We start from the raw sequence: 17802 nt of genomic DNA on the forward strand, positions 1-17802 counted from the left end.
AAGATATTCATGTTAGGCCAACTACTGACATTAAAGTATTGTGATTTAAGTGCCTGTATGTGCATTTATGAAAGTAATGAATTTTTCAGGGTGGAGTAGAATCTCCTCAAGGTTACGTCTAGTCTTCAGTCTAATACGTTTGGGATTAGCTTTGATTTCTGATAGCTCTAAAATGGAAAACATGCATTCATGAAGCAGATAAGGATCATATACAAAACAAGGAGATGCCAAATATTTAATCCAAGAAGTTTATTTATTAGTCTTAAAAGATATGCTATGATATAGTACATAGAAAAATAAAGGCAGAGAAGCAAACATTAATGATACTCATCTCTGCCACCTTTTCATTGGAATATTTAATTACTGTCATAAGTATTTCACTCCAAATGCAAACTCGGAATCACTAAAATTAGAACCCTCAATTCTTCACTTTACTTCGTGTGTAAATTCAGGAATTTATTTACATTTTTTTAATATTATTATAGCCTATAAGAAGACTCCTGCACTGAGAGATGAGAAAGTACACTGTATGATTTATTAAGACACATTTGTAAAATCAATTACTGTTTTTTTTAAGTGAAAAGGAGGTGTTCAAAGATGAACAAAAGTGTTTTAAATCTAGAGATGCTTCTGATTTGACCTTTTCAGCCTTGGGAACACCAAGCCTGTCATATGCTGTATAGTTGCACCAGCAGAAATCTCTACCCTTTCATGAAACTCGCATGATTTCAAATATGTTTGAACTACAAATTAAGTTGCAGTTTTAATGGAATTCTATTCTCGTGAATGTTCTTATGAAAAAATCATAGCAATTTAAAAATGATAAATTCTGAAATGTACATGTCTCACCGACACCAGCGTATGAAGACTTTAAATATTTTATAATGTTTAAATATATGCAGCCAAAATTATTTTATCAGAGAGAGGGGAACATTGTTGCAGCAGGAATACTGTATAAAAAGTTTGAATGTACTTATATTTGGTTTAAAATGATAGGCATATGTTAAAAGCAATACTAGTCAAGTGCATAGCTGTGACTTGTGTGTTTACAATATAGAAATATTAAACCTCTAAGATTACTACTGCGTTAAATAGGTGATAAATATAATCATTAATTTGAAATAGATATTTTAGTCAAATTATTTTTTCAAAATTAGATTATACTTTATAGATGTTCTGTAGAGAAAAGCCAAGCAAAATGACACCTTTTAATGGCTAACACGGTACAGACATACAGTAGATGTTCTATAAAATTGCCATTTTAGTCTGAATTCTGATCTGTTTATATTTTGGACACAATAGCAGTGTATTGATGATTTTAGACATGCAACACATTTAAACCAACAGCCTGCAACATTCTTTCAAGCTGAACATATACTGTCATAATACATGTGCATAATGATACTGTACAAACTTTTTTCAAAGAACTTTCTAGAAATAATCCCTCATGTAAAGCAAACACTGACTTAAGAGATATACTTATATTAGCTAAAGAATCCTTTATCAATATTTTTGCATGTAATTGCATACCTTGCTTAAGTGCATAGTATTCCAAGATTATTTTGGTTTATATTACTGTAAACCAAATATAAAAAACACATTGTATTTACTGTATTAGGCTGCCTAACTAGCACAGGAGACAAGATTATCAGTAAAGCAAAACAAAAGGTGACAGATTAATACACAAAAAAATTTACTGTACATATAAGGAAATACAAATCTGACATGATCCTTTAAAAGATATTTAATTTTAAAATGTCTTACTTGCTAGATTAATATATTGCCTGGTTTTGAATGACTGAAAGAACAAAAATGTTTAAACAGAGCATTGAGTTGCAGAAGACTTTTGTTAATCAATTCACTTTGGTGTCTCTGTAGTTGTTTTGGGTAGTTGAAGCGCCAGCCGATCAAAGTAATTCATGTACTTCACGACCCAATCATCATTTGGATTGGCACACACTGTTCTTCCACTTGCACCAATAAGTCTGTAATGCAGAATAGAAAAGTAATCATAATGAAAAACTAGGTAAAAGTTATTTTTACACTGAACATATGACAAGGTTAGAGAGACAACTTTTTAATATCTGCTAAATCGACTTAGTCCTATCTATATAGGTACTGTATATACAGTATATATCCTTTTATGCTGGACCTGGAAGTATAATTTTGTATCTGGGAAGAACTTCCGGGTCAAGCAGCAGTCCCTCAACGAAAGGGCAAAGTTCCCCAGTATCTCCTTTTGCCAGCCCTAAAGAAATGCAACAGGGCTATCCTACAGGAATAAAATTCCCCAACTGCCCTGATGTATTCGTATACTGTAGTAGTTCCTTCAGTGTGATGCTGCCACTATGTGTATCAGGTGAACACATCCTCGACCTTCCTTTATGTCCTCCTGTCCTGGTAAGGTACTGATATGCATCCTGAACTCTCAGCCTCTATATACCTTCATGGTATTTCAAACTTGATCCAAACGCAATGTATGCATACTGCCACAATTTTATTTGCCAAATGAACACTGCGGGGCGGCACGGTGGCGCAGTTGTAGCACTGCTGCATCGCAGTTAGGAAACCCAGGTTCGCTTCCCGGGTCCTCCCTGCGTGGAGTTTGCATGTCTGCGGGGTTTCCTCCAGGTACTCCGGTTTCCTCCCACAGTCCAAAGACATGCTGGTTAGGTGGATTGGCGATTCTAAATTGTCCCTAGTGTGTGCTTGGTGTGTGGGTGTGTGCGTCCTGCGGTGGGTTGGCGCCCTACCTGGTATTGGTTCCTGCCTTGCGCCCTGTGTTGGCTGGGATTGGTTCCAGCAGACCCATGTGACCCTGTGTTCGGATTCAACGGGTTGGAAAATGGATGGATGGAAATGAGGACTGCTAATCACACAAGTGGTGATTTCAAATGAACCTGTGTGCTGTATTCATGTGTGTTAGTTCCTGTTATCATGTGTTATGGGTTTGTGTGCTGATAGCTTTAATAGCATCGATAGTTCTTTGTTATTCTGCTAAATGCACTTTGTGATGTGTCCGGTTCGTATATCATCAAAATATTTATTTTAAAAGGTAAATAAATGTGATTGCTAATAATGTGCACTATTTTGTTTTTATGCACTTTGAGATGTGCTATGTCAGGTATGACCAAATTTTTACTTTTTATTTCAAAAGTGGAAAAAAGTATTCCTACTACCTCAGACTCTGTTCAATTATTTTATTGTTTTTTTTGTGCAATTTTTCATGTGCCCGTGTCAGATGTAATCAAATTCAAAAGGGAGACAATGAATAAACAGTTAATTTTTGTTGGTTCATAGTGAGGGTGGCTCAGATGGGTAAGGATCTACACTGGCAATCAGACAGTTGCCGGTTTGAATTCCATAAATGCCAGAAGGTACTCTACTCTGCTGGGCCCTTGAGCAAGGCCCTTAACCTGCAATTGCTTCGTCCAGCATTTGACATTAATCTGCATCCACTTAAAAAAACGTAAAAGCGATTTTACAAATGTGTCTTAATAAATCATACTGTATACTTTCTCAACTTACAGGGAAAACGTGGGGATTGGTGGAAAGACTGGAACTCCAGCCAATGTATAAAAAAAATCTCACACTGTTCTAGTGTGGTTCTCAGGTCCCAATCCAGGCAGTTTGTCGTGTGGTGGGTGCGGCAACGTGCAATCAACGCATGCTCCCAACCTCTCTCTCTCTGTAGGCTGCTGACCAGCCACTGAAAATGTCTGGCCCAGCTAAATTTCGTGGTTTGAAACTGGTACAACTGAATTTGCAATTGAATAGCCTTGCTCTAGTACTTCAGAAAATTCTTTGTAACAGTTTTTTTGTAATAGTTTTTCATGATTATTTTCTTTAAAGCTGAAAAAACCTGCCTTTCCAATGTCTGAAATACAAAAGTCCAAATCTGTTAGCCTGTCTATAATGTTTTAAGTCTGCTGCCTTCCATAAAAACAATTGTATTGCCTGCAGTCTCTAACAAAAACAGATTTATATTTCTCAGTCAAAATTGTTTCATTGTACATACATCAGTTTTATTGAGAGGTACAGTATGTCTTTGACCTACCAGTGATGCATCTTAACTCTTTTTTGAAGTTCCAAAAAGAGAGCATAGAGTTTACAGCTGGTCTATAAGGATATAGTGTAATTCCAGCAAAATTTGCATTTAATCAAATTTCGTCTTTCATTTGGTTTACACACCAAAAATGTTACAAATAATATCACATTTACTTGAAGTTATTATTTTTTTTATAAGGGATAGATGAAGTAGCAATAGATTGTATTTTTTTTCATTTTGCATTTTGTACTGCAGCACTAATAGAGTTCTATTATGGCAAAGACCCTCAACTGCTTGTCTTTGCCTCTGTGATAATCAACAATATTCAATCTTTAATTTAATAATGGAATTGTCATGGATTCGCTATTAAGCTGTTTTTTTTTTCAGATGTTTTTGAAGAAGAGAACTGATTAACAAATAAGGCATCAACATCTTCTTTAAAGAGTAATTGAGCTGAAGTAAAAACACATGATACCCAAAATTTGAAGCTGAAGACACCCTTACATGATAGTGGTGGTCATGAGCGGTTCAGTTACATTACCTCTTTCTCACTCACACGTATTCTACCCATCATATGAGTGTAGAGTTTGGAAGAGAATAATCACACTGGACATTGATGCCACTTTAACATTAGAAATTCTCACAACTGAATACAGGCATATTAAAACTCTCAGATGTTTATATACTCAGTATGTGGATGGTACTTTACCTTACTCAAGTGTATATAAGTGAATAAAAGTGTTGAAAAATAGACAAGTGTGACTGATGCAGAGCACTCAGGACAGCCATCAATATAAATGCTGTTTATAACTTTGAAGAAGCTAGGGGCATCATTCTATCTGACAGAACAGTTAAAAAAGAACCAGAATTAGCTGCACATTTGCAGGCAATAACAAGGCAAAAGAAGAGGTGCACGTCTATCAGGCTTTCCAATCAACCAAAACCAACTTTTATTCCAAATTCATTCAGAATCTTGAGGACTGCTGTTAAAAGCTTACTCAGAAGCATAAATACAGTATGTACTATATGGAGAAGTAATGATCTGAAATGTCTCTAAACAAGAATAGAAACTGTAGAAAAATAAACAAGAATCCACCAAAATACTTAACCAGCAATTTATATTTAATGAAAGTACATTGTCTGTTGTATTTCAAGAATTTAATGGTTTCATGGAAGCAGTTGTCATGAGTGACCACACGTCTTCATTGCTCTCCTACTCTATTCAACAATAATGAAACATATTTTGTTCAGTTTCAGATTACATGCAAGAGGAACTGGTGTAGTGAAGCTACAATATAAGTAAAGGCCTGTAATAATAATAATAATAATAATAATACATTTATTTATATGGCACCTCTCCCATGCTCAAGGCGCTTAGCAACCCATGACCAAGATTTATGTGGAAGTCAGGGAGCAGATATTACACGGCCACTAAGAAATACACTTTGTTCATCCTTAATTTTGATTGCTGTTTTTAACTTTCATTGTTTTTTTTATCTGTTGTTCTCTCTCTCTCTCTCTTCCTTTTCCACTCTTTCTCTCTGTTTCTTTTCCTGTCTATCAGTTTGCTCAGGGGGTTGAAAACAGGGATTTATTGGACATAAATAGTCTGTGAGTCCAGGAGAACATATTTTTCATGCATATGAGTTAAACCAAGAAAAGATGTAAAGTTCATTTTTAAATTTAGGATAAGAAAAAAAAACGGCTTTACCTTTTTAACGTAGTTAGTAATGTCAAATTAGAGATAACAACTCTGCAAATATTAGGCATTAAAATAATGTGAAGGTTCATAGAGAAGCATGTGCTGTTTCTGTCTTTTACAGAGGAAACTGAAATATTTTAAGAGTACTGCTGACTCACATATCCAGCCTCCTGGGTTTGAAACCTGTACCCAGACATTGTCCTTGTGGATTTTGAATTTTCTCCTCATACCTTTGCAGGATTTGCTCTGGGTACCCTAGTTTTCCTCTCATATCCCAAAATCTATTTGTTTAACTCATGAATCTAAACTGATCCTGTATGAGTTTGGCTGTACGTACACTATGGATACGATTGGTGTCTTATGCAGGGCTGGTGCCTGCCATGTACTTAATACTCCTAGGATAACCTCCTGAACTAACATCTCTGAAATTTATTAAGACAATTTAATGAAGAATGATTGAATGAAGAGAATGTCTCTAGCTTCGAAAAAATTTTTTGGCTAATTTGACTAAGAACACATTTGTTTCTTAAGCACTTGTTAGTCCACATATTTTTAAGTATCATATATTGAATGACTACAAAAGCTATCAGTGTCTATTCTTGTAAGATTTGTGATTAATAAGCTATTGTTATTGAATCAGACAATCCACACATTTTGGAAGTGAATATGAGCTTAAGTAAAGCACTTTTTCAATCCATATTTCCCTAACATATTTATAATACTAATATACTAATAAACATCAGAATTCTACCTTCTTTTCTAATAGACCCCTTTGATATACATGAGTTCATGATCTTCTGCTGTCAGTAATCCAGGAGAGGTAGATATTTCAAAAATGTTTTCAAGATGACAACTGTACATGGCCAGCTTAACTTGGCTTAAATGTCAGGGAGGGTATTCCTCAAAATTAAGAAGAATTAATAAATTTTATGAGTAACATGAAATAAAATTTTGTAGCACTCATTGTTCATGATGATCAGCATATTCAATAAATGTGTCCTTTCTAGTTATCCCAGAATGCACCAGCGTTACTGCTTTGGGCTGTACACCTTTAGAACTATAGTAATTTTGACCAGAGAGCCTGAACAGCACTCACTATCTCTAAATGGACTCCTGTTGCTGCATAAATAAATCTCTCATAATGGGGGATGTTGACACCTGAGCATGTGAGAAGTCAGAGCTATGATGCTAGTCCATCATTAATCTACAAATATATGTGTCTATTTGTGTATAAGTATGGTGAAACACATGCAGTTGCTTGAAATGCACTGTTTTCAAATATTAATAAAAATTGAAAATGTTTCTTACATTACACCCAGGTTTGGGCAGTCATCCCGAGTCATTTCATAAGCAACAATATAGCGTCTTGGAATTACAGTTTTCTGGAATTTGAAGCAACAGGATTGCGGCTTGTTAACATCTAAAATGTAAAAATATGAAGAAAATTAAAAAATATTTTAAAGGAAAATTTTGAATAAAACTGTTAATATTTACCAGATAAAATCTTATTAAATACACTATCTACTGCTTTTGAACACCTTCTGATACAAGCAAAATAATCAACTAGTGACAGAATTCAGCATAGTCTGCCATTAGTTCAAAGAATATCCAGAGCTGAGTTGCATTACAGAAGAAAACCCTGCCAGTTAAAGACTAAAATAATTTTGCTATAATATACATGAAATATGACTTTATGTGAAATTTCACACAGCAGCATTTAATTATTAGTAGTGGTTATATGACAATTTTATCCTTCTTACTTATTTTGTGAATTTTGATCAGAACTACTTTTTTAAAAAAAATTCTGTGCTACTTGAGAATCAAAATGCCATCTCTAACTGAAAGTATTGATTTTTTTGTAATTCTGTTTTGGTGACTTTATTTTACTTTTAAATGATTTTTCCATTTATTCTTGTTTTATTTTTGTTATTGTGAATAGAACAATTTACCTAATGAAGTGAAAGAGACAGAAATCTGCTGTGCAGATGACAATTCAATCACAAAGCAAACCAATTGATAATAAATCCATGAACTGTGAAAAATTTGTAGAAAAGTGCCATCCAGGACTTTTAGAGCCCCATGCAGAACCTCTTATTTTATTAATTTTGAATAGTTTTGGATTGCCAATCATTTATATTAACTAATGTAAATAACATAATAGTTTCAAACTCATTTTATCAAATTTACAGTAATTTCAAAGTCTTAAGTTTGAATCTGTTGCTGCCGGCATACAGTATGTGCTTTCTCTAACCTTGCATTACAACATTATTACAAAAATAGATGGATGGAAAAAAAGTAAATACCAGTATTTGAAGATGAAAAAATGGTTCAACAGCTAAAGAGTTTTTATGAGCCCTTTACTTGTGTACATATTTTATCAACATGAATCTATGCTAGTAGCCATATACAAGAAAAGGACTGGATGGACATTATGTCCCACTGATTTTACAATAGTTGCCTGAAATGCTTTGCAAAAGTAAACCCATAAAAATGTTCTAATCAATATTTTCTGCACCTCCACACTGTCCTTTGGTAATCTATTAAATGTATCTCCATCTCAAACTTCGACTTGCTGCCGTGCAGTTTCCTATACTCAGCACAGACCTCTAACAGGCTCTTCTCTTTTTCTGATACATGGTGCTAATACATTGCACAGTTATCAAAGATTCTTGATTTTTTTTAGATTTATTAATTGTGTACAGTCTCATGACTCACTTCTCCATACTTACAGTACAAACCTCACTTGTCTAGCTAATTTCAATATCCTTGGGACCATCAAATAAGCAGCAACAGCAACATTTATATTTATATATATATATATATATATATATATATATATATATATATATATATATATATATATATATATATATATATATATATATATATATATATATATATATATATATATATATATAGCACATTTTTATATATATGTATTTCAAAAGTGCTTTAATAATTTATATGTGTACAGTGTTTCATAGCATGTCTGTGAATAACATGCCTGCATTACAAAGAAGGACCTGATAGAAGAACATCTCCTGAAATCCTGAGTGCACTTTCATAATTTACAGCATAAATGTTAAAACAGAAACTTACTTTGAGCAAACAGTTCTGAGCGCAGAGTTCCAAAAAGAAGAGCCACGACAATCAAGAAGTGAGATTTCATCTTCGTTTCTTTATATTTGTAGACTGGATGCTATTGATTAGTACCCAGAATCTCTACTAAGCTGTGTAGGACCCTGGCCACCTTTAAAAGGGTTTGATCAAAGGTTTTTTTTTTTTTTTGGTTCTTAAAATGTAATGTTTCCTTTGCCTCCCCCATAAGACGTTGAGACAACAGTTTAATGGAAAAAAAAAATGCATTTGCAAAATGAGTGCTCGTCTGATGAGTATGGTTAAAAAAAGCACACAGGGCTTTGGCAGGAAGTTTTGTTAACCTCACCTTCTATTGAAAAGTAAATATAAAAAAAGCTTCATTATTATAATGTATAATATAATTATAATGATGTGTTTTACTCTTTGAAATTGACATTGTTATTCATCAATACTGCAATGGCATTATTATGCAAATACCCATCCATCAATTTCCTAACATGCTTATTTATTTTACTGCCTTTCTTGGTAACACTGGTCTCATAGTGGGAACGCACATTGAACAGGGTGCCAGACATTCTAATCCTGCTTCAGGGTCATGGATATTGTAAGACAATGGATTGCGCACAAGACAAGTAGGTCTGTATAGTATGTATAATTTGTATTACACTATTCTGGTCTGTTTTTGCTATGGATTAATTAGTGAAACTTCCATGTAATAGTTTGTGACTTTTTAAAGGATTACACTTCCCACTCTTATTAAATGAGTCAAACTCACCACATTTTTGCTTTCTTTGTATTTTCAGCAACGTGACTATGGAATCTAAGAATTCCATATCTGGAGTTTTACAGATTGCATTTGCTCTAAATTTTTAACAAGGCATACGCATTCGAGGAAGTAACAAGAGTCCCAGAGCCTGCACACGTCAATTTATCTGGGTTCTGTTTCGAGAATGCATTACCAGGCATTTTGAATTAAGGTATAAATTTGAGCAGTTTTAAAAAAATATAGGATTAGAAAGGTGTGGCCTGTGAAAACTTTGAATTGACTTTCCAAAAACTGTATTTGTCTATGATTGTGAGAATAATGTCTTACTATCAACAATTTGTTTTGGGGGCTTTTTTTTTGTTGTTTAGTATCATTATCTGTAGGAACTGAGGAGGATAGTATTCCAAAATGAGCTATACTGCAATAAATAACATCTCTAATATTCATAACATAACATTTTCAAACCTATCACCCATTTCAGAGTTCAACATTGTAGTATCAAGCGGGTCACCAGTACATCACAGGGCCCACTCGCTCACACACACACAAAAACTATTGGGCCAATTTAGTATTACAGACCCAACTAACCTATTCAACTGTGTGAAGAAATACAAGATATTCATATGTAATGAAAATATCAACCACCAAATTAATAATCTTTGTAAAGAAAAGCCAAGCAAAATGACACCTTTTATTGGCTAACTAAAAAAATTCCAATATGCAAGCTTTCGAGGCAACTCAGGCCCCTTCTTCAGGCAAGATGTAATACAGAAACTGAAGTTTCCTGTGTTTATATCCACACACTAGGACAAGAAACAACATTGGTAGATCTTTAAATGAGAAATCTTAAATGTAAAAAAATAATAGATTCCTTCAGGCTAGGCTTAATTTAACAAGAGAGAGAAGAACAATGTATGGTAAAAATCTTTGGATAAGATAACTGTCCAACAAAGTCTTTTGATGTTTGTAATGAATATTTGTAAAAAAAAAAAAAGACAAAAAACAGTAAAACCAAGCATAACCTTTACATTAACAGATATACCCTGTACATATACAAAAGTGAAAAAAGTAATACATGTCTTATTTCAAATTAGAGTATGAAAGTATAACTTTAAGTCATTGCAGTTTAAACTTTTTTTTTAAATTTTACTAGGGGGAATTCACTCGCCAGCCACTTTGCATCTCTGCCGCTCGCATATATGGATTTCATTTTCATCAATCAACAAATCTTTTATTTCTTGTGAATGCACCTCTTCATTGGGAAGAAACATTACTTTTCCCTGTTGGCAACACGAATTAGATGATCTACAAGTCTCTGACTTAAAGATTAAATCCAAACAATATATTCAATCTCTTTTCGCTGTTCCGTTTTTTCACCGAGTAATAATTTCCATTTGTTTGCGCTAATGCAATCTTTATTATAATTTTTTTCAGTCTTTCGAATTTTAGTACTTCCGTTATCTCTAACCTGCTCTGCATGTGTATCGTGCCAATGTTTTTAAATTGTTTACAACATTCTACTTTGTCATCTACTCTTTGTCTTTTATTTCCGGCCCCGGGCGTGGTTAAATCTCTTGGCACAAAGTTTCTTCTCGCAGGATGTGAAAGTATTTAACTGAAAAAGTCACGTCTCATCTCAGGATTTTTTAATTATAATAGAGAGATTATACATATCTAAGCCACATTAGCACATAGAATATACTGTACACAGTTTAGGTATATTGCTGAGCAAAATTAAATTAATTATAATTTGAATCAGTAAAAGTCAGAGGCCACATAAATAAATAGGAATTTTCACCTGGATAATAAAGTGCATAATAGTCATGCACCAATAGTTAATTTTAATTATATAATAGTAGTTACAGTATAGAGCAGTAAAGCATCCACTTCATTCAGCCTGAAACAACATTAATTACACAAAAATGGTCTTGATTCAGTTGTTTAGTTCTCTTAGAAAATAAAAAAAGGAGTCACTTGGCTACATGGCAATATTGAATACTTGCAAAATTATTAATTTTTATTGATATTACTTAATCAATCATTTATAGGTTTTTTTGCTCTTTGATGTTAGATAGTTTAAAGTGTTGATCAATGTACAAAAGTCCTCATTAAATACATGAAGTTTCCTTATTGCAGCCTGACAAGATCTTGTAAACAGTCGGAACAGCTGTTTACTTGTTGTGGCTACAGTGTTTAGTATTCTTACCTTACTTCCTTTACTTTCCGGATTCTTACGTAGTGGCACAGATGATGGACTGGAAACCACAACAGTGGTAGTCTATTTCAAAGTGTTAACTCAGTATGTGACTCTGAGCAAATTCTCAAACTCTTTTTATGGTGATATAGTGACAATCGCTCAAAGAGTTGGGGAGGAAGTCCCTTGTAAAGCTCTGAATGCTGGGATACATTAATACTTGGTTAAAAAGCAGGACGCATGATGAATCAGTACAATAAGAAAAGAGGAAAATGATGAAACTTTCATCTTCAAAGTCAATGACAGTCAATCAAAGAGTGTGGTGGGAGAGTGTTGGGCTTCCCACATGATATATTTTGCACCAGGTTACACAAACATTGGATCAAAGAACATGTTCCATGAACATATGTGAAAAAGTACACTCCTGAAAAGCGTTGGTACAGTACTCTGCACTGAAATTTTAACAGGTGCCACTAGTGTGTAGCAGTGAGTACTGGCCCACTTCAAGCACTTCTTGTTTTGATGTGTGACTGGCCTCGGGTCCTTAGAGACAGGCATTATACAATTTGCTAAAGGCTTTTACTTTTTGGATTATACAACTAAGAAGAGAGAGAGAGGGAACAAAATCCTAATCACCTTAATGAGGTAACTTCAAACAGATCCCAAGGTACTTGCTAATCTGCAGGGATAGCAAGTAACCTGCTTTCCCCTCCAGCTCACTGAGTTCACTTGTTTATCTCAAGTCTGTCAGGACCCTTCTAAACCCATACCATCTTCCTGCCTGCCACAAAGCTGTTGCCCATTTGCTCCCAACTCTAGCAAGGGTCAACCAATTCATATCCCCACCTCAACCCCCAGAGTAGAGTCTTGAATATAGCCATGGCTGTACTAAGCACAGAAACAACAAAACCCCAATTCATCTTTCAGAATACTGTACCACTAAACTCTAAGCATCTTTGTGTTCTTGTGACAGTTAATCAAAGAGTGAGATAGGGAGTGCTGGTACTCTGCTGAAAGTGGAAGAAGTGCCAGTACTGAGTTCCAGTGAGTACCAGCCCACAAATCTAGAAAGGACAAATTACAGTTGTAGTTAGACCCCCCAGTCTATTTGCATTCTAATATAAATTCTTGCTTCCATCAATGCATTTAAAGTCTGATAGGGCATTTGTACACCCTTATGAGCAGCATATCCTATCACCAAGCTAGAAGTATAAATGATTATACTTGGATTGTTGTCAAGGATTACCCATCTCTGAATTAACCAAGCAATTCCCTCTGTTACATTAGGGGGTTTTCCTCCTATAGGCCAAAATGCCAAGTATTGGATTTATATAATTTCAGCTAGTTTGGCAATACTGAAGAATTCGTTAAGCATCTGAACGTTGCAAATCTGTACTGAATGTGCCAAGCTTTGCACACATTCTAAGTGTATTATTGCCTTATGTGTGTATAAAGGCACAAAGATATGAAATAAACAAAAATCAAAAACAAAAACAAAAATAGCACTGTGTCACACACGTGTGCATAGGAGGCAGCTGCAGGGCTTAGAAAGGACTGATTATACATCTGCCTGGGGGGGGTGGGGTACGGTGACGCTCTTTCTAAGTTCCCTACAAGTCTTTCCCGGGAAATCCCACCAGGAGCCACCACCTTGAATCGGGACACATCACTTCCAGTCCCAGCCCTGAGGACGTCATCACTTCCGGTCCTGGGCCCGAGGACGACGTCACTTCCGCCCAACGTCCTATAAAGCCTCCCGCCTTTTCTCTGGGAAGCAGTTCTGTTTTGGACTCTGTCGTGTAAACTTGACTTACAGGAAACCACATTAAACGGGTGGCTGCCCCAATCCTTTCCATGCCTCGTGTCTCTTCTTGTTACAGTGGCGTAGCCGGCAGGATGATGTCCCTGAAGACCCCGGGACATGACCCTAGAAAGAACCAGGTGGGAAAGTACAGGGGCCAAGTTTCAGGGCGGGGAGTGCGTTGGGGGGTCAGGAAGGACCCGGTGCAGGCTCTGCTCCAGAAGGGCAACCCTGGGCTGAAGCCCTATCTGGTGGAGAAGGTGGAGGGGACCCACAGGCATGGGCTGGTTTCTGGGGAGGACACTAAAGGGGTTCATTATGCTCTCCTGGGCAGGAGAGCTGAGCCGCCCATCGGGACCAAGGTCCCTGATAACGATGGGTTTTCCCCAGGCCAGCTGGTGAAGGATTTACAAACCTGGGAGTTTAACCCAAATAGAGGGTTCCCAGAACAAGCTATGGCTCTCTGGCAGCAGGTGGGTCTGTGGCTACAGCAGGTTGCCTGTTTTCTGCTGTTGCAGCACCTACCCCAGGACTTTGCCCAGCCGGCCTGGGGTGATTTTCATTCCATGCAGGAGCTCCTAAAGTTCCTACAGACCCCAAGGCTGGCTTTGAAACCTGGGAGGGCAGAACAGCCCCTTGGTGGACTACACGGGAGCTATGTCCCACTGAGGAAGTCCCTGCCACGCACTCCAGAGCCTGTTCCGAAGTCGCCGGACCGTCTGGCCTGCGACCTGTCAGAGAACAAGGCGGACTGTAGGGGGACGCGGCAGTGTTGTTTGTGTGCCCTTAGCAATCCCCTGGTAGACAACCATGCAGGGGAGCTTCTCATTAACGGTCATAAAGTGACGGCCCTGTTTGACGTGTCTGTCGTTGCTCGCCGTTTTGTTCTACTGCAACAGTGAACTAAAAGAAAGACCAGCCTAAAATGTATACACATGTACAAATCCGCCTGGTGTTATGTGTGTCTCGGAGGGACCCTTCGAAAACTCACCGTAGCGGTTCACCCAGATCCTCCGTTTCCAGTAATCCTCGGGCGGGACTGGTCTGAAAGTAACAGCGGTAGACTAGTGAGCATTCCCGGAAAACCTTTGGGCCTAGTTATAGGTGAGAAAGACTCCGACAAGACACTGGAGCGAATCAAGCTCCGTTTTTTTTGGCCGGGGATTAATGAGGAGGTTCGCTGCTTTTGCATTTCCTGTCCGGAGTGTCAACTGCAGCAAATTCCCAGGAGGGACCGTGCTCCTCTTGTCCCCCTCCCCCTGATTGACGTTCCTTTTGACCAGATTGGGGTCGACATAGTAGGACCCCTACAACCCTCAGCCCGAGGACATAAATATATACTCGTCCTTGTGGATTATGCAACCCGGTACCCGGAAGCCATTCCGTTGCGCTTGGCTACTTCTAAAGTAATCGCACGGGAACTAGTAGGAGTCTTTGCGCGAGTGGGCGTTCCTAGAGAAGTCCTAACGGACCAAGGGACGCCTTTTACCTCGGAAACGTTCAAGGAGACTGCCAAGTTACTGAAGATAAAGCATTTAAGAACCGCGGTGTATCATCCTCAAACCGATGGGTTAGTAGAGAGATTCAACCAAACTCTTAAGCAGATGCTACGTAAGGTGGTCAGTGAGGATGGGAGGAATTGGGACCAACTCCTCCCCCTCGTCCTCTTTACCTACCGGGAAGTTCCCCAAGCCTCTATGGGCTTCTCTCCATTTGAATTGTTGTACGGACGACAGCCCCGGGGTATATTAGATATTTTAAAAGAGGGCTGGGAAGGAGAGGCACTTCCCTCAACAAATATTCTGGAATATATCGCCCAATTGCGCGATAGATTTGATACAATTAGACCCATTCTAAAAAGTCATATGGAGGAGGCGCAAGCAGCACAGGCCCGCCTTTATGACCGTGGCACAACTCTCCGGGAGTTCCGCCCAGGGGATCGCGTCATGGTGTTGGTGCCTACTTTCTCATTCCAAGTTGCTCGCTCATTGGCTGGGCCCTTACGAAATTAAGGAGAGGAAAGGTTTGGTCGACTATTTGGTGAAACAACCCAATCGTCGACCAAGCAAACGGGTGTATCATGTAAACCTGCTGAAACCGTGGAAGGAGAGGGACCCCGATCCCTCCTCCGGTCAGCCCCGCTCTCTGTCTTCGCTCAAGTAAGTTCCCTTAATTTTCGGCGAGCAGCTATCTCCCAGATCTTCCGTCGGCTTAATCAGGTTTCCCGTTTGATGCTTATCCCATGCCTCGCGTGGACGACCTCCTCAAGAGGCTGGGACCAGCCAAATTCCTGACCACACTTGACATGACAAAGGGGTACTGGCAAGTTTCTTTAACGGAGTCCGCGAAGGAAAAAAAATGCGTTTAGCACTCCTAGCGGACACTGGCAGTATCGTGTCCTTCCATTCGGGTTACACGGGGCACCTGCGACTTTCCAGCATCTGATGGACAAAGTGCTCCGACCCCATAACTCGTTTTGTGCTGCCCATCTATTCCAGCACATGGAAGGAACACATACAGCAGGTCACAGCAGTACTGCGGGCATTAGGGGAGGCCAGGCTTCGAATCAACCCCAAGAAATGTTTCTTCGGATTGAGAGAAGCCAAATATTTGGGCTACCTGGTGGGCCCAGGGTACTGTGAGGCCACAGTGTTCCAAGTTACAAGCCATACTGACCTGGCCCTGTCCGCAGACGAAGTGGCAGGTCCGATCCTTTCTCGGTTTGTGCCTTGCTTCACCGAGAGAGCGGCGCCCTTGACCGACTTGACAAAGAAAAGAGCTCCTAACATAGTGGTATGGTCTGACAAAGCGAGGGCTGTATTCAGTGACTTGAAAAGGGCTCTGACTTCAGCACCTATATTAATCTCCCCTAACTTCTCTCTTCCATTTGTCCTCCAGACGGACGCTTCGGACACAGGCTTGGGAGCCGTGTTGAGCCAAAGCGTCGACGGTGTTGAACACCCCATAATGTACCCGAGCCGGAAACTGTTGGACCTGGAGACCAGGTATGCAGCGGTGGAGAAGGAAGCTCAGGCGATCAAATGGGCGGTGACTCAGCTGCGGTACTACCTCTTGGGTTGCGTGTTCACTCTGGTGATGGATCATGCACCTCTGAAGTGGATGGCCTTTCACAGGGAGTCGAATCCGCGAGTCACGAGGTGGTTTCTTGACCTGCAGCAGTACAAGTTTTCTCTCGTTCATCGGCAGGGGTCTCTTCATGCCAATGCTGATGCCCTCTCCCATGCCCACGACCTCTCGGTGCAGGACACCCAACCCAACGTGTCTGGGCTGAGGGGGGAGTCTTGTCACACATGTGTGCATAGGAGGCAGCTGCAGGGCTTAGAGAGGACTGATTATACATCTGCCCGGGGGGGCGGGGTCTTTCCCGGGAAATCCCACCAGGAGCCACCACCTCAAATCGGGACACATCACTTCCGGTCCCGGCCCTGAGGATGACATCACTTCCGGTCCCGGCCCTGAGGATGGCATCACTTCCGGTCCCGGCCCCGAGGAAGACGTCACTTCACCCCAACGTCCTATAAAGCCTGCCGCCTTTTCTCTGGGAAGCAGTTCTGTTTTGGACTCTGTTGTGTAAACTTGACTTACATGAATCATTTGCTTTTGCAGCCAGGAAACCGCATTAAACGGGAGGCTGCCCCAAACCTTGCCATGCCTCGTGTCTCTTCTTGTTACAACTGCTAGGCCTTCCTTACACTGGACTCAGCCTCTTGTACAACTCAAAAGCACAATCAAATTATATCTTCTCACCATCATGTTTTTCTTCAGAAAAACCATGGCTGCTTTAGTCCTTGTAAGCGGTGTGTTGTCTAATGTAAGACTCCTGTGCTTTGGTTTTTCACAGCCTTTTATCCACTAACCTCATATCCAGGAATAGCAGGAAACCTACAGAGCTCTTGGGTTGCTGGTTAATAGCACTGCTCCAACCTAAAATTCTGGTACCTCCTTAAACAGTCTCACACATCCAGGTGATAGACAGAAGGTCTTTATGGGTTCTCTGTTACAGAAATTATGGCTATAGTAATGTGACCTCTCTAAAAACAATCAATACCTTTTTTAACCACCAATAAATAAAGCACTTCTTGGCTTGTGGTATGCCTGTATAAAGTATACAAGCACTTTGATCTACTTTTTGTATGAAAATGTGCTATATAAATAAATGTTGTTGTTGTTG

General features: G+C 38.8%; 1 protein-coding gene across 1 annotated transcript; it reads right to left on the minus strand.

The window, feature by feature from the left end:
* Positions 1-355: 355 nt before the first annotated feature.
* Positions 356-9074, minus strand: LOC120527705 (C-C motif chemokine 4 homolog). The gene is made up of 3 exons (XM_039751432.1): positions 8850-9074; positions 7059-7170; positions 356-1985 (listed from the first exon to the last, which is right to left on the minus strand). Exons 1-3 carry the CDS (start codon positions 8917-8919, stop codon positions 1859-1861), a joined length of 309 nt encoding a protein of 102 aa, XP_039607366.1. The 5' UTR covers positions 8920-9074; the 3' UTR covers positions 356-1858.
* Positions 9075-17802: the final 8728 nt, after the last annotated feature.

This window comes from Polypterus senegalus, chromosome 4 (genome assembly GCF_016835505.1).
Source record: "Polypterus senegalus isolate Bchr_013 chromosome 4, ASM1683550v1, whole genome shotgun sequence".
NCBI lineage: Eukaryota > Metazoa > Chordata > Cladistia > Polypteriformes > Polypteridae > Polypterus > Polypterus senegalus.

Excerpts from the sequence above, each read along its gene's own strand:
- LOC120527705 (XM_039751432.1), bottom strand. The coding sequence starts at position 8,919 with ATGAAATCTCACTTCTTGATTGTCGTGGCTCTTCTTTTTGGAACTCTG. Across the intron at positions 7,171-8,849 it reads CTCAGAACTGTTTGCTCAAA|ATGTTAACAAGCCGCAATCC; the intron begins GTAAGTTTCTGT and ends TTTACATTTTAG. Across the intron at positions 1,986-7,058 it reads TGCCCAAACCTGGGTGTAAT|ACTTATTGGTGCAAGTGGAA; the intron begins GTAAGAAACATT and ends TCTGCATTACAG.